The sequence below is a fragment of the Mirounga leonina genome, unplaced genomic scaffold, assembly GCF_011800145.1.
Source record: "Mirounga leonina isolate KUSES-001 unplaced genomic scaffold, KU_Mleo_1.0 Mir_447, whole genome shotgun sequence".
In the NCBI taxonomy this organism is placed as follows: domain Eukaryota; kingdom Metazoa; phylum Chordata; class Mammalia; order Carnivora; family Phocidae; genus Mirounga; species Mirounga leonina.
In genome coordinates, this window is record NW_023270757.1 from 7,543,171 (window position 1) to 7,565,333 (window position 22,163).

The window sequence follows — 22,163 nt, forward strand, 5'->3', positions numbered from 1 at the left end:
GCACAGTATTAAATAGTTATGATATAATTTGTTTCTTATAAAAAATACATTTTATTAAGGTTATGGAACTTTGGGATTAAACCACAATTTTCAATACCATGGAGGTTACGTATTACTGTTTTAGTAGTAATCTCATGCCTTACCTGATGTGTTTGTCAATAACCTGAGATCCATGTCTTCAACTTCATTTGTATTTCTCTGGAGCTTATACAGGAATGGGATATAGATGATTCTTAAAATTATGTGTTGCATTTACTTCATTCCTTTCAAAGAAATATTTTTCTTTCATAGGAAGAATGAAGGACAGTGCTTCAGGGGAGCACTGTCCAGGGTGGATATTTACATAGTCAAATAGTGTGCAGCTGAGAGTTTCCATTTGTCTTTAAGGCCCAACAAGGAGTGAGGATTTGGACGCTTATATTTATTCATCATTAGTATTTAATTCAAGCAACCAAGACTTTTGATAAAGCAAATTTAATTTATGTGTAAGGTCAAGAGATGGCAAATAGATTCTTATTAGACTCATTTCCAAGTGTGTGAATCAATGTGACATTCTTAGTGTATATTTAACTTATTTTATTTGTCCTCAAAAGAGTTAGAACATTTGAGCAGCACCGAATTCTGCTTACAAAAAGGCATTGGGTTATTTCCATGTAGAGGATAAGTTTTTCAAGTTATTTGATCCTATTGCACAAAATCAACTCAATGATGTTAAAAAAAAAAAAAAAGTAAAAGTGTTTTTCTCCTCAAAGAATTTTGGGTGAAATTGAAATAGAATCAATTTGTCTTAAGACTGAAAGCAAACAAAAATAACCTAACACTTAATGTTATGAAATTGCTGAGCATTCTCAGTAATGATGTCTGGATTTTTAAAGTTTGGAATTAAAGTTGAACTGGAAATGCATTTCCCCTGTTTATAGTGGCCGCTCCATGGTATCCTGAACAACCAGTTTGGAAAGGGGTAACTCTGGCCTTGTCTTGATCTACTATAAATCATTCAGTCTCTATATCTCCATTTCCAACTCAGCACTGTGAGCATTTGATAGTGCTCCTAGGAGGCCTAATTAATGGTTAGGGTTTTGAATAAAACAGTATACAGACTCCAACAATAATCGTTTCAACCCACTTGCTTATTAATGCCAATGAGGTAAGATGGTTAGCTACGATTATTTAAAAGTCTCCACCATAGAAAGTAGTATCCACTTATGAGTTTAGCCTTGGTATTTATTTACTGATGGCTAATAACCATATTCTGAACTCATTTTATTTAGTAATTAAGTCAAAATGTTTGGGCAGCTCCTTGTTCTGGTACTGCCCTTCAAAGCATGTTGATTTTCTATGTTTGGTGCCAAGTAAAGATATGGTTCACTAAAGATTGCTTTGTATCATAACTGGAAGGAACACTGCTTAAAGAAGCTTTTTCACTCTTTTAAACTGTCTTTTAAAGTTATAGTATATATCAATACAATACATGACAACCATTAAGAGCGTCTCAAAATTCCTGATCTTATCATATATGAATCCATTTAAGATTTCAGTTTCACAGAGTGGAAGTAGTCAGTTGCTTCTATAAAATTAATCGCTAAATCCAACTTACGTTAATTATAACATGGTTGGAAAAGAAAGGCAATTAAAAAGTACTGTCATTGAGTAACCAAACACGTTTAAAAACTGTCTAGCAGAACATACAGGATGTTCATCAGTCTAACTCTCCTCCAAAGTACAGATCAAGGTCATATACAGCAAATACATGTGCTGATAAAAATCAACTTGATTGACAACCCAAAGAAATGATACCAAAATGAACATCTAAGAAAACTGTTTCATTTTTTATTAAGCATACTGTGTGGAGAATCCAGATTTTATTTCCCCATGGCACTAGACTAACCTTCTAGCAGGATGCATGCTGGGACACACAGTGGTAATTTATATAATTTCCAGCCTACTGGCGGATGGTGATAAGAGGAAGGGGAACTAGACAGAGTGGGGGAAATTTCAAGAACCATTTCTAAGTCCTTAAATTTGTTCCTTATTAAAATAACACATAGGGATGCCTGGGTGACTCAGCCAGTTAAGCGTCTGCCTTCAGCTCAGGTCATGATCCCAGGGTCCTAGGATCGAGTCCCACATTGGGCTCCTTGCTCGGTGGGAAGCCTGCTTCTCCCTCTGCCTCTGCTCCCCCTGCTTGTGCTCTCTCTCTGACAAATGAATAAAATCTTTAAAATAAAATAAAATAACATGTAATCTGGATTCATCATCATGAGTCCAATGTATACTAAAATAATCCTTGTCACATACTAGTTCATTTTCCCCCTCTGACAAAAACACACATATAGAGAACACCATATATCTCTTACTTATCCAGACTTTCCTCTCCCATATTTACTCTGGCATTTCCAAACTAGTTTTTGAAACTTCCAAATAAGGAATAATTGAAACAAGTATTACATTACCAAAACACACACATACACACACACACACAATGAATTTTAAAAATGAAGTAAATAAACTCAAAGTTAAGAGGCAGAATAAAAAAGTTAAAATTCTATTTCATTTCATCAGGGTTGTCCAGGTCATAGTTCCTGGCAAATTCTGAACATAGCCAGACTAAAAGAAAAGAAGTGGATATTTTTCACGAGTTAATTCAACCTATGGATTATACTATTAAATACAATCCCCAAAAGGAGTTTGAGTTTTTTAAACTGAATTTAATACAGCATATGGTAATAGTATAGCTTGATTCATTACGTCCTTGACCGAGTAACTATAATATCAGGCAGGAGGCTACTATTAACAGTCACATTTATTGGGCAAATACTGTATTCTAGAAAATATTACTATAAACACTGTATTGAAACATACAGCAAATGCTATATTGATGCGTTATCACTGTAACCTCATAACCCCAGGACTGAGAATAGCATATATGCAAATGCTTTGTAAACAATGGTGTACAGTGCAAGATAATCACTCACAGGAGAAATATCTTTTTTTTTTTAAAGATTTTATTTATTTATTTATTAGAGAGCGAGCAAGAGAGAAACAGCATGAGGCAGGAGAGGGTCAGAGGGAGAAGCAGGCTCCCCGCTGAGCTGGGAGCCCGATGTGGGACTTGATCCCAGGACCCTGGGATCATGACCTGAGCCGAAGGCAGTCGCTTAACCAACTGAGCCACCCAGGCGCCCAGGAGAAATATCTTCTTAGACAAAAATGCCCAAATATTATCTCCTTCTCCTGTGTCCTTCTCTTTTTCCTTACTCAAAAAATCTGGCTCTCAAATCCTTACTTGCATACAGTTTAAATAAAAGGCAATCGTGTTATAACTATATCCAACATTTAAAATATATTTACTGAATACCACCTCTAGTCCCAAATCTTCCACTTATTACTTCATATTTTCATATGGATCTGGAGCTCTGGCTGAAAGACGATTTTGTGAGAACAGAATTTCTAGCATTAAGTCAATAGGAAAGTGAGAAATTGAGGGCATGCTCTTCTAATTGCTCCTGCTCTGCTTCTGGTAAAGCCACTTCTATTGTCTAACTGAGTGCTAGCCTCTGCCAGGTTTCCGACTGACGCGGAGTGGCCACTTACAGTGCTCCGTTGAAAAATATTCTCAGGACATGTCTGAACTCAGCAGTGATGTCAGTTATTATGACTACACTGTATACAGGAGGGAGGAAGGCTACCACTTAAGCCCCACAACTGTTCTTGATTTTGAGAAATGGTCACTGAAGTATTTAGAAGTAAAGTAATATCATTTCTGCAACTTCTAAATTAAGAATGTTTAAGAATATGTGTGTGGAGAGACAGCGGGGAGGGGAGGGGAAGAAAAAGGAGAGGGGAGGAAGAGAGTGAATGAAAAGACATGTAAGATATTAACATGTGGGAGAATCTGGGTGAGGGGTATATAGTGATTTTTGTAGCTTTTATGCAAAGTCTCCAATTATTTTATTTTATTTGCTTTATTTTTTTAAAGATTTTATTTATTTGAAAGAGAGAGACACAGTGAGAGAGGGAATGCAAGTAGGGGGAGTGGGAGAGGGAGAAGCAGGCTTCCCGCAGAGCAGGGAGCCCAATGTGGGGTTCAATCCCAGGACCCGGGATCATGACCTGAGCCCAAGGCAGACACTTAAGGATTGAGACACCCAGGCGCCCCTCCAATTATTTTGAAATAAAAAGTTTTTCAAAAATGCTTGCCACATATTTGGAACTCCTGCTGTGGATGATATAAATAAGAAAGACCAAGCTTAAAAGCAGCAAAAGCTCATGTAGAGTTGCTTCTTGGAAGGTGGTAAAACGAATACCTTTGGGGAGAGTATTTTATTTAATTATTTTTTTTATTTTTTAAAGATTTTATTTATTTGAGAGAGAAAGTGAGTGAGAGAGAGCCCAAGCAGGGGTGGTGGTGGGCGGGGGGGGGGGGTGCAGAGAGGCAGAGGGCTGAGGAAGAGGGAGCTGACCCCCCCGCTGCCACCACCACCACCACCACCAGGCTCACTCCCAGGACCCTGAGATCATGACCTGAGGGGAAGGCAGATACTTAACTGACGGAGCCACCCAGGTGCCCCAGGAGGAGAATATTTGAAAAGTTCTTGTAAAGACACAACAATCCAAAAGAAAACCCATCCATCTAGTTGCTGATTTAGTAGCAATGCCAGAATATTTGGTGGCCAATTTTTTATCTTTTGATTCTAGTTCCAAATTAAAAATAGAAAAATGGGTCGGTTACTTGAAATTCCTTTCAATTCTAGAATCTTATAAGGATACTCAAGAAACCTAGTCTTCCTCATTCTATTCATCCAGTGTATCCATCTGGACAGTACCAATCTGGATTAAACACCGTAGATACAAGTCACATTGTACTCATAAGTTTTTGAGGCTATATGAAGGGCTGTGAGTTAATGCCCTAGTGATTAATGCTATCCATGTACTAAATTAGGCTGCCAAATTCAAAGATTATTATTTTCAACCAAAACCATACAGGACCATACCATATATCCATACAGTATACATACAATACTATACTACAATGTTATGATAATGTCTTTTTTTTCTTTTAAGTTCTTTCTTTTCACTCTGAAACTTCAAAATCTCACTCTAGAGCAGGAAAAGAGGATGACGAAACCTAAAATGTGTACGTCCTTTGTTAACTTATCAGAGAAGAAAAACAACTCTTTTTATTTTTATGTTCTGCTGGCACTCCTGGGAACGATGTTTCCTGAGACTGACTATATCTAAGATATCTTCCTGCAACCAAGAAGAAATTTTGCTGTTCCATCTCTAAGCAGGCAGAAAGTTCTTTTTTTTTAGTCAAGTGTCACAATAACAGATTGAAGAAAAGTATTTTAATCTTTTTTTTAACCAAGAACCTACATTCCATGTGACTGGGTTTGGCTGTTGGGATGCAGAGGAGGAATTGAGGTCCTATGTTCAAGTCCAAGAAGGAAAGTTTGCTAGTGCATTCCAAACACAAAAATTAGAAGCAGGCCTAAAGTGTACTTTAATTCACACATTTAACAAATGGGGGTCCCTAAATAATTGGCTGGACATTAGGGAAATACAAGCATTGATTAGTCAGAGTCTAATCAGCTCACATGGTGATTATAGTGAGGGGGAAAAAGACAGTGAACAATAGTATTAACCAAGTTGAAATATACAGCCTGAAGTTTAGGAAAGTGACAAATGAAGTCATGTATATAGAATTTTGTCAAGACTTTCACCCTTGGAAATCTTTAGCCCCAGAGACTTAGAAATATATTTTATTTTGTATAAATATATTTTAAATAATAGTGTGCTTTCACTACAGAAAGATTTTTGTCAATGCACAATATTTAGTCTACCATTAAATCATTAAGTTTTATAGTGTGACTAAAAATCACTGATCTAAGTGATTAAATTAAGTTACACTTGGTGGCTCCTTTTGTATTATTTCCTTACAATTTTATCATCAGATTTTTATTTATTTATTTTATTTATTTTTTTTAATTTTTAAAATCTTTATTTATTTATTTGACAGAGAGAGACACAGTGAGAGAAGGAACACAAGCAGGGGGAGTGGGAGAGGGAGAAGCAGGCTTCCCGCCGAGCAGGGAGCCCGATGCGGGGCTCGATCCCAGGACCCTGGGACCATGACCTGAGCTGAAGGCAGACGCTTAAAGACTGAGCCACCCAGGTGCCCCATCAGATTTTTTTTTAAAGATTTCCCTCATTTATTCATGAGAGACAGAGAGAGAGGCAGGCAGAGGGAGAGGGAGAAGCAGGCTTCCTGCAGAGCAGGGAGCCCGATGTGGGACTAGATCCCAGGACCCCGGGATTATAACCTGAGTCGAAGGCAGACACTTAATCGACTGAGCCACCCAGGTCCCCTCATCAGATTTTTGAATGGTAGAAGATTAAAGTATGGTTTCAGGTTCTTGCCTGTGGTTCCTGTGAAATCCTAAAAAGGTCTTTGTCTATAATCAATTATTTCTCATCCTTTTCTGCATTCTGGGCAATTTGGCTCTCTGAAAACCTATGTGAACATCTGAGTGCTACCCACTTATTTCTGGCAAGAAGCATAAAATTCCTGTAAGCTCATATGAAGAGACTGTGGAATGCTTTGCGAATATTTCTGAAAGGAGCTGTCAATTCCATTACCTTCTTAATATGGACTTGTCCATGATTAGCCATCAGTTGGTTAGTAATTCACCTTACTCTGCAGAGAGGATGTTTCAGAGTTTGAAGTGGCTGGTTCTTACATGGGCACTAATCATTCTGGGTATTATTTCTGTGCAGGAATAACTAATGCCAAATTTAGCAACTCGGATGTAGTATATGCAAGATAAGAAGATATTTTACATATTGCCATGTTCCTTCTTCTATGAAAGAGAATAAAAGGAAGAAAAAGAATGATGAATAGCAGGAAAAATTCTAGTCTCATCCTTTCCTAAAAGAATCAAAGAGTTAAGTCATTAATCAAATGGAAGGACAAAAAAAAAATCAATGTTTAACAAGTGCCTACTATTTAGCAGGCAGAATCCCAGCTAGTTTACATATATTAAACTTATTATGTGCTTAAAGACACATAGCTGGTTAAAGGAAGATCTGTGATTCCTTGAATTCAGCTCTACCTTATTCTAAGGCCCATACTCTTTGACTTTTAGTTTTTAAAAAGTTCAATCTAACTATAATTTTTTTCTTATCAAAACACAATATATACTTCGTGCAGAGAAACTGGATAAAACAAAAGATCTCAACAGAGAAACAGAAAAAGCCACGTATAACCCTACTATCGTATGATACCACTGTTAACACTGTGTTATTTTTTATTTCAGCCTTTTGTTCCATATGTGAATATATCCATAACCATTTTCTCTCTTCCGTAAATATTTTTGCAACATAATTTTGAAGCTACAAAAAGTTCTATCATTCGCACATAAATAACCTGTCATTATTTGTCATTCAGATTATTCCAGTTTTTTCAGTCATACATAATACCAAATGTATAAACTTAAATTATATTTTTGTACAAATTCATTGTTTCCTTGCAGTAGATTTCTATATCTATCCTAAGTATTACAGGCATCAGAACTGCCATGTCAAGAAGAATCTGTTTTCTTCTTCTTTTAATATGGCGTCAAGTTTACCTCTAAAGGTTCCTTCAACATCCACTCCCACCTGCCATGCAAGAGAGTCCCATTTCTCTCCTGCCTCACCAGTGCTCTGCATTGCTGTTTTTTCATTTTGCAAGAAAGGCAAGAAAGTCTTTTATTTTAGCCACATGCATATAAACCTATGAGAAATCCACTGACCTTTTGTTGTACTTCATACCTGATAGAGCTTTCATCTTAAATTATAAATCCATGGCTTGTAGGCAGACATGCTGGAGCATTTCTCCCCATGGTGAATGATTATAGAGTGTGTCTTTTGATGAATAACTGGAATTGTCAATTAACAAATATAAATGAATAGACATGTCTGAAAATGGAATGTTCTGCCTTGGGATCCAGTGAAGGACGCACTACTGAGGAAATTTAAGCAAAGGATGCATGATCAGCTAGCTAGGAGGACATCTGGAATTGGTCCAGAGGACCTCTGAAGTTTCTTCCCACTCTAGGATGCTACGATGCTCTCTTCTATTTCTAGAGATTATTGACTTTGCCTCTACCTCATCAACAGCCATCTTTTTATACAAATAGAGTAACTCTAACTTCTGTCTTTGCCAGTAATCTGTCCAAAGTGGCAGCACAGTAAATTGTGCTTTCAAGCAGTGTGTGTGTGTGTGTATACATACATATTATATATATATATATATCATATATAGTACATAGATATATCAATGTATCATATATAGTACATATATATATATATATATACCAATGCTGTATCTAGAAAACTAGCTGCAACATGAGCTCCTAAGAGTCTCAATTTTAAAATTCTACACACATTTTCCAAATATATGTCTATAGTTACAGCTAAAGGTATTAAAGAAACTCTAGGTATGCTTGCATATGTTGAGAAAATTTTTAGGATACATAAAATATTCATAGTGGTCATCTTTAGGGAGTGAAAATTGGCAAAGGGGAGGTAGCTCTCTGAATTAAGCAGCCTTGAAAGTTGAACTTCATCACCATGAGGAGAGAAATTTCCTTTTCAACTTTGATCTCAAGCTTTGTTTAGTTGACACAAAAACAACAATGATGTAGACAAGTTTTGCAACAGAAGAAGATCAGGGAACCTGTTAGAATAATAGCCTGTGCCAGAAATCAGAGTTGTAACAGACATAGCTCACTGTTTGGGATGCTGGTATTACAATATTTTTATGAATTTACTGATGGTTGGGTATTAACATAGCAATAATTTTATTCTGCTCATCAAATATATGGAAAGTCAAAGACTTAATTCTAGCTCACTTCAGGTGGCCTAATTTAAAATACAAAGGAAAAAAAGAACATTCCATAATTTTTTTTAAAAGATTTTATTTATTTATTTGAGAGAGAGGATGAGAGGAGAGAGAGAGCACATGAGAGGGGGGAGGGTCAGAGGGAGAAGCAGACTCCCTGCTGAGCAGGGAGCCGGATGCAGGACTTGATCCCGGGACTCCAGGATCATGACCTGAGCCAAAGGCAGTCGCTTAACCAACTGAGCCACCCAGGCGCCCCAGAACATTCCATAATTTTAATTACAAGTAGTAATGCTGGGGTGCCTGGGTGGCTCAGTTGGTTAAGCATCTGCTTTTGGCTCAGGTCATGATCACAGGGTCCTGGGATCGAGTCCCGCATCTGGCTCCCTGCTCCATGGGGAGGGTGCTTCTCCTTCTGCCACTCCCCCTGCCTGTGCTAGCTCTCTCTATTAAATCAATCAATCAACCAATCTTAAAGAAAAAGTAGTAATGCTAATAATTTTTAGTTCACACATGAGCAAGCCATATTATCTAGCAAAAATGTTTTAATTCAAAATAATTCTACAGGGCACCCGGGTGGCTGTGGGTTAAGTGCCTGCCTTTGGCTCAGATCATGATCCCGGGGTCCTGGGTTCAAGTCCCATGTCAGGCTCCCTGCTTCTCCCTCTGCCCACCCCCCCACACCCGCTCATGCTCCCTCTCTCTCTCACTCTCAAATAAATAAAATCTTTAAAAATAAATAAATAAAAATTATTCTACAAAAGCAATGCTATGCTGATGGTAGAGGGGTGGGGACACGCCTGTGAATGTGACATGCCACCTAGAACTTAGAAATGAAGGAAATGATTATCCTCTAAAAATCTGAAGTCAATTATAAGACATCAGAGGTCAGGTTGAGAACTCACCCCTAAAATCAGTCCAATATGACTCTCTCCTGATTGAAAGGAATTAACATTTTGAATAATAAAATGTATCAGAACATAGGCTGAACTGCAATGGCCATGCTGGTCAACGCAACCAAGGCAGTTAAAAGAGGACGCTGTCCGGAAGCTGCCAAATGAAGCGCTGGGTCCAGGAGAACCACGACACCATCACATTCTCATCTCACTCCTGTCCTGATTCTTTGCTTCTCCAGTCTTCTAGCTTCCCACTGCATAGACCCACAGAGAGAGGACTTATTCGTCAGTGATATATTATAGTTCTACTTTTATACATCGCTTTCTTGTAAGAGTCAATTTGAAAGACAATATTTCTTTAATTGAAAGCTCAAACAATCTGATTACGTCTTAATCTCTAGGAACAGAAGCTGTTTTGTTATCATGAGCATTCCCAAATCTGAAAATCTAAGATGTTTTTGAGCCATGAAGACTGAAGGCACACTAAATCCGTGGGGTGCCATTCTGCCTTCTCCACATGGAATGGATCACCTTGTGACATGTTAGCCTTTTGGTCCAACTTTCCGTTTTTATTTATATTATTATTACCAGAAAAAAAAAAACTGAATAAGAAGATTATGTTAAAGTGGTATGTGATTGAGGAAGAGCATATTCCAATTTGAAGACTTAGTTATTTCTTGAATTGAAGAATGGTCTGATTAAGTCCAATATTTGTGAACAGAATTTACTTTCTAAAAGAACTGTTAAAAGTTGGACAATCTCTTATTATGAAAAGTGAAGTAATCACCTTTCTTTTTTATTGGTAACTAATTAGGCTGCACATAGGAAAAGTACAGAATAAGATAAAAATGGACTAGGTAAACATTTCTCAAGATATATCAGGAATCTGTTTATATAACCCAACATCCCATAGTGCCTAGGTCATAGGTGGGTGAGGAGGGAGAAAGAAGTAATACATGAAAACTGTTTAGGATACTAACTGGCATGACAATCTAATAATTGTCAGGTAACAAATAAAATGTTATTGTGTAAAATAAGGAAAATGAAATCCAAACATGCCCAATTTACGTAAATGTGTATGTGCCATATATAGGCCAGCAAAATGCAGCAAAAGACCTCACAGGATTCACACCAAACTGTCAGCAAATGATTCCTTTGGGGTACAGAGTAATATGGAGCAGGTGTGGTGTCAGGGGTAGGTGAAGGGGGACTTTTGCTTTTCTTTTTATAATAGGTCTACATTTCTGGAAGTTTTATAATGAGAAAGCATATGTTTAACTTCCAAAAAGAAAACAATAACGTTTTTAAAGGAATACCAAAAGATCCATTGGTAAGTGTGATGAAATTACTGTAAAAATGTTCATTCATAATAACTGGGTATGCCCCATGATATGTCCATGTAGTACGGTTTGGGAGTGAATTGGATCCAGCATATAGCCAGGCTCACAGAAGTTGTTGTTTGAATGAATAGTTGGGAAACCACTTACAGAGACTTAGTCAAATTATCTAACCCCTATAAGCCATAGTTTTCTTATCTGTAAGATGAACAAAATAATAGCTATGTATAAAAATCTAGCTCAATGTTTAATTCCTTTATTTTTTTTTAAAGATTTTATTTATTTATTTGACAGAGAGAGGGAACACAAGCAGGGGGAGTGGGAGAGAGAGAAGCAGGGAGCCCGATGCGGGGCTTGACCCCAGGACCCCAGGATCATGACCTGAGCCGAAGGCAGACGCTTAACAACTGAGCCACCCAGGTGCCCTTGCTTAATCCCTTTAAAAAATGAGTTAGGGGCGCCTGGGTGGCTCAGTCAGTTAAGCGTCTGCCTTCGGCTCAGGTCATGATCCCGGGGTCCTGGGATCAAGTCCTGCATCGGGCTCCCTGCTCCGCGGGAAGCCTGCTTCTCCCTCTCCCACTCCCCCTGCTTGTGTTCCCTCTCTAGCTGTCTCTCTCTCTCTGTCAAATAAATAAATAAAATTTTTTAAAAAAATGAATTATTCAGATTTTATTTTTAATGCTTAGACTGAGATGTTTGAAATGTATGTTTGAAAATTTAACTTTTTTTGTGAATTCGAGAAATACAATTTACATTGGGCTCAATTTGAATCAATGTATTTCAACCACACAATCTGGGAAGTCCCAGCACAGTACTATGCAACTGGTATCAGAACCGAAAAATGAGATAATAGAGCTTTTGTTAGAAGAACAGCAACTTGAAGGTGCTGTTAAAATGGATACAAGATGGTGTCAGATTCCCAGTTTTCTAGTTCTATGAGTTATCTAAGTTCCAAGCTTATCTGGAACAGAATTTCTCAGGGAACAAAATGCTACCAGTTGCAAGCTTATAAAACTCTGGGTCATGAACACTACTGAGCTCCAGTACTGAGTTCTGAGCCTTGAGCCGGTCTGGGCAGAGAATCCATCAGCAGCTTTTGTGGAGTGGGAAAAAGTATTTATGAAGATCTTTATTATTATTATTATTATTATTTTTATTTTTATCTGACAGAGACAAAGCGAGAGAAGGAACACAAGCAGGGGAGTGGGAGAGGGAGAAGAAGGCTTCCCGCTGAGCGGGGAGCCGGGCTTGATCCCAGGACCCCGGGATCATGACCTGAGCTGAAGGCAGACACTTAACGACTGAGCCACCCAGGCGGCCAGTATTTATGAAGATCTTGATGACAGTGGCTAAAAAGAAAGGGTACAGTTGCTGGGGACCAGGTGACTTTTGGATACGTTCATTCACATCTTGAGTGTTCCTAAGACAGAGATTGTCTTTAGATCCTTTTCCTCCTGGAGGGTTTATAGTAAATAAACATACAGTTTAACATGTTTAACGTTTTGAAAATCTGGAAGAGCAGATATATACCTTTAATCTTGGGTGTCAACATGTGCATCAAGATATTCTAAAGCGTGAGAAGTAATTGTACAGTCATGGTTGAAAGCTCAGATTCTGACTTCAACTTTGCTCATCCCCTTACTGTGTAGGTAGTCTTGAGCATTAACAATCCTGCAATGTTTTATCTATAAAGGAGATATTAAAATTATATTTAGTTAAGATTATTTTAAGGTTTCAGTAGGGTAATGCACTGAAATGTTTAACTAACATAGTGCTTTTCCCATAGAAAGCTTTCTTTGTAAAAAAAAAAAAAAAACACCTAAATACTAGTCTCAGTTGGCAGACTTCCTAGGCTAAACCAAAAATTTGGTTCCACAGCTCTTTAATCTAGGCTACTATACTCTGCAGAATGCTTAGCTCATAGTATCTGTTTCATAAATGCGAAGCCTGAAATCAAAATCAAGATTTCCAGTTGCACTAAAGCTAGGCAAAGCCCATGAATATTTCTTTTTTACTTTTGTATAGAAACATAATCTCTGTAGAACATGTGATCACACGGGAGGTGCCAGGATAGTCAAGTAGAGGAAATGCTTAAATCTGAATCAGTCCCGGGTGCCTGGGTGGCTCAGCTGGTTAAGCGACTGCTTTCGGCTCAGGTCATGATCCTGGAGTCCCTGGATTGAGTCCCGCATCGGGCTCTCTGCTCGGCAGGGAGCCTGCTTCTCCCTCTGACCCTCCCCCCTCTCATGTGCTCTCTCTCTCTCATTCTCTCTGTCTCAAATAAATAAATAAAATCTTAAAAAAAAAAAAAATCTGAATCAGTCCCAAAACCACATTGCCCATCTGTGGCTACTCGTGTAAGATCAAAGAACAGCCATGTCATTGACATAACACCTCTTATTGCCATTGTCCTTATTATTTCTGAATGCCCATGTAATAGTCGATTTTCTTATATAATTTCACTGAATGCTTACAATGCCTTAATAGAGATGCTTGTATCCCTATGTTAACAAGAAAGCTGAGTCCTAGAGCAGTTATATAACTTGCTCAATGCCAGACAGTGGGGAGTGAAGGAGCCAAGATTAGAAAGAGGGCCACTGAGAGCCAGGTAGGCCTCCTGTCAGGAAGGTGGGCTAAGAGTCTCCATAGGGAGGGGTCACCGGGCCCTGGTGGTTTGTATCTTGACTTGCTCTAGACCTGACTGGAATCTCAGCTTGTCTAGCTCCAAACCCATGAAGGTTCCACCAAACCAGAAGCCTGCCCCTTGAGTGGTGAAGAATAACCTTTAAAGAAGAACAAAAGGACCATCCTTCAAAGAAAAACAACAACAACAAAAAATAACAAGTTCTCAGGGACTCCAGAGACTCTAGCCATAAATCCCAGTTTCCGAAGTAGTATTAAAAACAAACAAACAAACAAACAAACAAACCCTAAAGTCCTAACATGTGACAAATTCGTTTAATTGCGATTTATTAACTACAAAATGGAAGGTTAAAGATAATGTTTTTTTGTGCTGTCATGGAAATGAACATAATCAGTCTAAAAAAATCTCACAATATTTGTGGCCTCTCAAGATCAGGCCAGCATGGTTGTGCAACTTGACTGGACTGGAAGGGAATTCTTTTTGGTCAAGAAGTGTTCTTCAAGTATGTACCGATACGATAGTTCAATGTACATTCCTAGGTACAGGGCAGGGCTCCATAAGGTTTTGGAAATGTCACTGTTTTCAAGTTAGGTATAAATTCTTAAATTGTGTCTCTGTGCTTCTAGCAAAATGACATTACTACCTTTGTGTGCACTACCCCCAATTCTTGAGCCACTGTGCAAGGAAACCTGTTTCAACAAGATTTTTGTCAGATTTAAGTAAGCATAATAACACTCCATGTGTGTAATAACAGAAGAAACCATTATTAGGAATCCGTTTCCTCATCTCCTTGATGTCTTTATCACTAATATTAAGCTCCTACTTTGCATCATTATCAGCACTTTTAAGTCCTTGTCCAGGGCGCTGTCAAAAATTTCCTCAGCTTTACCTGTTCGTCTCAACACTGATGTCTGATCTCTGCTATGACATTGCGCACCTGCTGACGTGTTAGTTTGCAATCTTTCTCTGGCCAAATTATATTCCCATTTTATCTTTTCCACTATCTTGTGAACTCATCAAAGAAGGTACTTTCCGCTTTATAGCTTCTCAATTATATGCCTAAGGGTTTTTCTTAGATTTTTGTCCAACTTAAAAAGAAATCACTAAATGATAAAATAGCAAAAATATTATTGAAACTATCTAGTTATGAAAAATGAATGAATGATAGAACAAGTGATAGAAATCTCCTAGCCTATTCTGAAGCATATCCAAAGCAACTGTGAAGTTAAAATTATTTTTTGAGGGAATTTAAAATAACTTTTATTTTTATTACAAAGTCAGCAAGCCATTTAACATGGGGGCAAAATATAGAAAAGATCAATGAGAGAAAGTACCAAAAACCAAGTATAAATCTACCACTCATAAAAACTGTGACATTTTGATTTATGTTGTTAGTATCATATACGGACATGTCTGAGGGTATGTGTGTTTGTGTCTCATCTTGGGAATGGCCTAGAAAACTTTTTTAAAGCAAGAGTTGAGGAACTGGGTGGGGTATTTGAATGCATTAATAGTAAGAAAGGATGATTAACTAGCTTGAGATTGTTTATTCTATTAGATATATTATACAGCTTCTGTGCAAATAGCTGCCAAAAATATGGAAATCAGAACATAGTATTTCCATGGTAGTTTTCATACTGGCATTGTATTACCTAAAGATTAGTAATCATCCCGACATAATACAGAACTGATTGGAACCACAATATGGCATCAACAGGTAGTATATACTGCATTCCAAACTACTCTTTGATTTTTTGAACAATAATTATCTGGGAAGGCAAACTAGAGAGGGTGCATTAGACCCCTTCCAATTCCAGATTTTGATTCTTTAGCGATTGTCTCTGTCTTAGGCAAATTTGAAATTTCTCTCAGACAAAAACTGATGAAAATAATTTTCACAGATATACAGATAACAGTAAAACTCTTTGAACATCTTGTAAAAGTGCAGTGTAAAATTATTACTAAATGTTTTTGACAGAGATTATTTACATTTATTGGAAAATATTTGGATATTTTGGATATATTTTGGAGATATTAGAAAACTTAGAGTAATTTTTCATAAGCAATGCTGAAAGTCCCATTCTTAAGAACATTTGTAAAAGGAGTCTTTGCATGGATGAAAGCTATTGGGAACATGGGATAAAAAAATTGACTTTTAAAGTAGCCATTTTGTTGTATATTACCAAGGTCTGGAGATAGATCTGGCACATGGTAGGTACTCAATAAATCACTGATTATTGAACGAACCTATATCTGAAACAACCCCTCACATGCATCCTGAGGACTTCTTTTCTTCGTCCCTTAGTACTCTAGGGGGTGCTGAGCTATCACAGCTCATATGCAGACTGGAATGAGGGGGAAAGTACAGTACAGGGAGTCAGATAAGAGTTCAAGTTGTGATTCTATTCACTAATTAGCTGCGTGACCGTGGCCAGCTAAGCCACAATGATCTCATTTGCAAAACGTAGATGAAAATACTTCCTCTTTCCCAGTATGACTTTAGACTCAAATGATGACAATTATTAAAACACTCTGAACAGAAAAGTAGTGAACACGTACTGGGCAGACTTTGCACAAGAGGCCTGACATCTCTTTCCAATTTCATTATAAATTTCATATGTACATCTCTGCATCTGGTTATTGTATTATCAAATTTCCTTATCTCTAAATTCACAATAAAAATGCTTACATATTGGGAAAATCTGCCTCCTCCCCCAAACATCCTGATCATTACCTTAAGAGTCTCATGCTCTACCGACTGAGCTAGCCGGGCGCTTGATCATTACCTTAAATTGGCCTCCTGTACCAAATGCATGCCTGCAAATTTTCTTTTCTAATATTTTCCCTCCCACAAGCTTTATTATGTGTGGTGCTATTTATGTTGTTAATAAGGGTTTCACCATTAAGAAGTCTGGCAACAGTTTCTCCCCCCTCTTCAATCTCTTTCAAGTTGCCTTTTTTACAACTGCATCTCTCAGATCTCTAAGAGCACTGATTGTAACATCACAAATAAGAGTGAAGGGGTGGGTGGGATGGGGTGGCAGGGTGATAGACATAGGGGAGGGTATATGCTATGGTGAGTGCTGTGAACTGTGTAAGACTGATGAATCACAGACCTGTACCTCTGAAACAAATAATACATTATGTTAAAAAAAAAAAAAAAAAAAAAGAAGAAGAAGAAGAAGAAGAAGATAGTAGGGAGGGGGAGAAAAAAAAAAGTGAAGGGAATTCTCCATGAAGGCATAAAAGGAGATGAGAGACAATGATGAAATCGTGTGTATGTAAAGAAGTTTGTGTTAAGACTGCCTCCCTGCAAGTCTATGCAATCCTGTGTCAATGGTGTACACATCTATCTCAGAGGAAAAGAAGGAAGGCTTAATTCCTGGAAGTCTCTAGAAAGGTTTGTGCCTGGCTCAGGTGTTTCTTAGGAAGGAGTTCCGAGGGCAGGCCCAAAGCCTGGTAATTCCAGACAATCCAGAAGAACAATCTGTGGACAACTAAAAGTAATAAGCATGAAATGTGGGGTCATGCATAATACAAAGGAGGTTAACTCAGTGCCCATAGTACAGGGCAGAGAAGAATAGGAAAATCACAATGAAGAAGTCCTATTCCACTCTGGTTCTCTTACTTCTCTGCATGGGGAGCCGAGGAGGGGACAGGAAGAACTGCATCTGTTCAGTGTTTATAACAAAACTGCCAAGTCTACATAAAAACAAATCTGTTGCTTCCCAGTCATGCTGAAGCTGGGGGTTTTAGCACCCAAAAGAGTTGTGTAAAATGGGGTAAATGGGTCTCACTGGCAGGGGAATATACCTGTCTTCATCTCTTCTCTAATGTCTCATGGCTAATGTTCTTATTTTCTTCCTGGAGACCTTCATTGGAGCACAAAGTTGTAATACAAAACATCTGTTCTGGCATAAATTCTCCTGGAGCTACTGATGCTTCATACAGAAGATATAACAAACAGTCAATTTAGCAATTTGTGGCTGCTATTGTTGGGGTTTCTGTTTGTTTTTTAAAAATGTATTTAGGGCGCCTGGGTGGCTCAGTTGGTTAAGCGACTGCCTTCGGCTCAGGTCATGATCCTGGAGTCCCAGGATAGAGTACCGTATCAGGCTCCCTGCTCGGCAGGGGGTCTGCTTCTCCCTCTGACCCTCCCCCCTCTCATGCTCTCTCTCTCTATCTCATTCTCTCTCTCAAATAAATAAAAATAAAATAAGATAAATGTATTTATTAATATATCCTAATCACACACAGCAAGATCTGGCTAGGGGAGACAGAGTTTTATTACGTCTATGATATTTTCATTAAGAAAAACAGATAAGTCTAGAAAGTGTCCTTAGTTGAAAAGAACCAGTTTCCACCCCCCCCCCCATGGAGTTCTTCAACACACTTGGTTTGATTTACTACAAATAATAACTGGCAAATGAGTGCAAGAGACTTGAGAGCCCTAGACAAACTTCTTGCCTTTTTCATTTTGTATTTTCAGCACCCATAGTAAATGCTTAATAAGTACTTTTTGAATAACTAAGATATATAACCTGTGTGTATTTAGACAGTGAAACATGAATAAAATAATTTGCAATATACACGGTGCATGAATATATACACACAAATGCACATGTGCACATATATATACACCCATACATATAGAGGTGCTGTGTGTGTAATTTGCCTTCAACATCTGAACATTCCAAGTAGGAAGAAAATAGATCCGAGATATAAAACTAAAGTCCTTAGGTAGACCAACTTTAAAGATCTTGAGATAGGTTTTTTAGGGTGATATCCTGGGACCTTTACGTAGATAACACAGTGAAAATTCTGAACACAGGACATGATCACTGAAGGCCGGTTTTTTACACTTACATATTTGCCAAGATTATGCTGTGGAATTTATTACCTCCCAAGTGTTCCAAATGCAGAAAGAGGGGAACTAGGGAAACACCTCTGGTTCCTTCTTTTTAATGCAAAACCCTAGTAGACAGGATCCTTTAGTATGGAGAAAATCCTCACCATCCTCTGGGTTGACTGGGACCACCCTTGCAACTTTCCTCTGCTCCAGGCCGGTTGAAAATCCTGGTGCTTTGTGGTTAGTTTCTTCAAAGGATTTAGGAAGGAATTATTTCCTCCCCCTACTTCACTGTGCAAATAAACTGAGGTTCACAGAGGCCAAGTGACTTGCCCCAGAACTCATGGCCGGTAAATAAGTTTTTCCGTTTAAGTACATCCGGAATAACAAGGATTCTCAGACCCTGTACCAGTCTCATTGTCCTACCCTTAAGGTAATGTTTACCAGCGACACAGAAAACAATTGCAGATTGAGGACTGAGGGGGGAAGGGTAGGAAGCGGTCATTAGCAAATCCCTGGGCCTGGGGGTCACCTGCTCGCTAGGATCAAAACAGTGAAACCAGCTATTCCTAAGGACCTCAAGGACGAGTGGGCCATTGTTTTCAGAACCAGCTGTGGAGAATCAGCCTAAGAGTGGCCTCGGAACAGCTGCGGCGGCTGCACCAAGGGGCGGGGGCGGTAGTGGTGGAAGAGTGAGCTAGGAAGGCTCGCTGGCAGGGACCCTGCCTCGCCACCTCTCGGCAAACCAGGAAGTAGTTCTGCTTAAGTGCAAAGGACTGAGCCGCCTTTTGAACCGAAAGTGTGAACGGCACACAGCAGGCCCCAGACGGGCTTAGTGACTGCAAACCCTCGGCGGGCAGGGTGCCCGGGCGGGGGAGGGGGGGAGGGGGCTGCGGGCTGGCAGCTAAATGGTCAGAGTCGGAAGCACCGAGTCGGCGCTATCACAAAGTACACAGAGCAAAACAGGCTCTGCTATCCTGGCAAACCCTGACCGAGCAAAGTCCGGGGTAAACCAGCCTCCAGACGCGCGCTTTCCCTACCCCGCGTTTCCCACGCGCCCCGCTCTCAGCTCTGCAGCCTCAGCCGCCCTGTCTCTGCGGGCCCATCTTCCGATCGCCCCACCTTTCGGCGGGGCCCTCATTCCCACAGCGGGCGCACCGCACTCACCATTTCTTGCCTGAGGAAGTGCAGCTTGGTTTCCAGCCTCTCCAGGGCGCTGCAGTGGCTACGACGTGGGGAGCCAGAGGTTGGAGAGGACGAAGAGGAGGACGACAAGGAGGGAGGGAAGCTGCAGCTGCTGCTGCTACCACTGCAGCCGCCTCCACCGTCGCCGCTCCCCCCGCAGGGGTCCCTGTCCCTTTCCAGGGGAACCGGCTCCTCCCCACGGAGCGAGCGCACTAGGCTCTCGGGTACTTTGCGCCCCAGCTTCAGCTCGATGTCTCTGAGGTCTGGCAGCGGGCCGTCTTCCATGACTTTTCAAGAACGAGGATAATGGTAATGAGACGCAGCGGATGAGAGGCAGCCGCGGCCTCCAAGGCTGCGGCGAAATGAGCGGACCCCTCCCGGCGCCGGGGTCTCTATCCTCGGCGGATGGAGTGCACCGTCCGCTCCATAACCGCTTGCGCTATTCAACCCTGAAATCCGCGCAGGACGAGGCGGCTCGCAGCCGCAGTTTCCTGGGTGCTGTGGCTCCTTCGACACTTACTAAGATTTTAGAGATCGCTTCATCCTCTTCCTTTTTGGCTACCCCACTGCCAAACGGAGTTAATTGATACTGCAGAGAGGACAAAATCCGAGTATTACAAACCAAAAGAAAAGAGAGGGAAATGAAGTCTGCTTTGGCTTTATGGGGGGAAAATTCACACTATAAAACTGTCCGTTCACATCTCTGCATCATTCACTGGTTGCCCATCTGGTACCACGCGACACAAAGTAATGATGTGGCCACACTCCAGGGTCGTTTCATTTTCCAGCCATATGTCTCCAAGCTTTCGGAATATTCTGGATTGTCAGAAATAATCCCTGGTCAGTGATAGAGGAGGTCGGTCGTGTGCATGGACGCATAAAAGAGATGGTTAGCTTAGCAGGAGTTTAACGGCTTCCTTGTTGTAGCAGAAATGCCCTTCTTCTCATTTAGGCAGTTTGATCCAAGTCATTGTGTTCCTCCGAGCCTTGGAAACTTTAAACTCCACTGGCAGGTGGACCAAACCAGGGCCAACCCTTCTACCGTATGTCACAGGAAAGAAGAGCAACAGAAAATTTCCCACCCTGTTGGTAGCCCAGTTCGGCGAACTGCTTTAGTTGGAAGTACGCTAATATGGGTGTTAGAGTTTCAGTTTTCCCAGCGAAATTGCCCAATGATAGCCACAACCTTTAAAACAGTTAACAGAAGTTGGAGGAAGAAGATTGACTTTAAATGTAGTGTCATTTCCCACCCCCTATCTTCCTATAAAGCAAAAGTCTAGCTTTAGAAGGCTTTCCAACTTTTACACTAGTAAAAAATGAAATTATTTCACCAAAAGTTCAGTAGGAATGTATAGCTAGAATGAATTATCTTACCAAATGTTACAGTACTTCACTGCAAGAAGTGAAGAATTATATAGTCAGAATAATTTATATGACTACTGCGGTAGGAGTGGATTTTAAAGGAGGGAAGTTGCTGAGCTACTTTTCATTATGGAGAAAAAATATTGAACGGAGCTAGTGAAAAAGTTGTCTTTGATAATTTATCTATATATTTTTTAACTATTTGGAAGAGACTTAAAGCATACAATTTATGAGATACTTTTACCAAGTAAGTTACGATGAGCTACACGGATTATAGGTTTGACTCAACATTGAATTTGTGTTAATAATCTTCAAGTAGAGGATACTGTTTTCAATTCAGTAAACTCTCATTTTGGGGTTCCATTGGAATGTTTGAAAATACGGGCTCCTCTATTTTTGGGACAAATAAATATTTGTGTTCTTGTTCCTTCCTCAGCTCCATTCCCAAACATCACTCAGGTTTTATACTGAGCACATGGGCAAATACATTTCAGAGTCTGTTCTTAGTATAGCCTCATCTAAGAATTATAAGGATAGAGAACATAGGCCTTCAGAATGAAATGTTTCATGTCAGGGAGAAAATTGCTAAAGTTCTCTTATCAACATGCCAGAAATTTGTGTGTTATTTCTCACTCTTAGAAATTAATGAAGAAAATAGTTGTAAATTAAGTGGCCCATTTTAAAGTTAGAAGAACCACTTATAGAACTGAAGGAGAACAATGCTAAATCTCAACTCACTGATAAAACATACTTTGTCCTAAATTTGGAAAAACCACAAACTCATTGGATAAGAATTACTCTGTGACATATAACATGGAAGGCTTGCATTTCATTCAAGAGCAGGTTGTGTGTGTGTGTGTGTGTGTGTGTGTTTTAAACCCTTACAAAGTTCAGCATAGGGCTGGCTGAGAAGAGGAGCTCACAAACACAATAGCTGGCTTGCACTTGGCCAATAAAAAAAATGTGTATTGTCAAATTATCAGTATAAATGTCTAAAAAGGGAATA

At 39.5% G+C, this 22,163-nt stretch overlaps 1 protein-coding gene across 1 annotated transcript in view; it reads right to left on the reverse strand.

Annotated features, from left to right (window-relative positions):
- The window catches only part of LURAP1L (leucine rich adaptor protein 1 like), a 52,123-nt gene extending 31,081 nt beyond the window's left edge, over positions 1-21,042 (reverse strand). The window contains exon 1 of the mRNA XM_034987985.1: positions 19,778-21,042. Coding sequence (XP_034843876.1) covers positions 19,778-20,080 — 303 coding nt within the window. The 5' untranslated portion in view covers positions 20,081-21,042. The remainder of the gene's footprint in view (positions 1-19,777) is intronic.
- Positions 21,043-22,163: the final 1,121 nt, after the last annotated feature.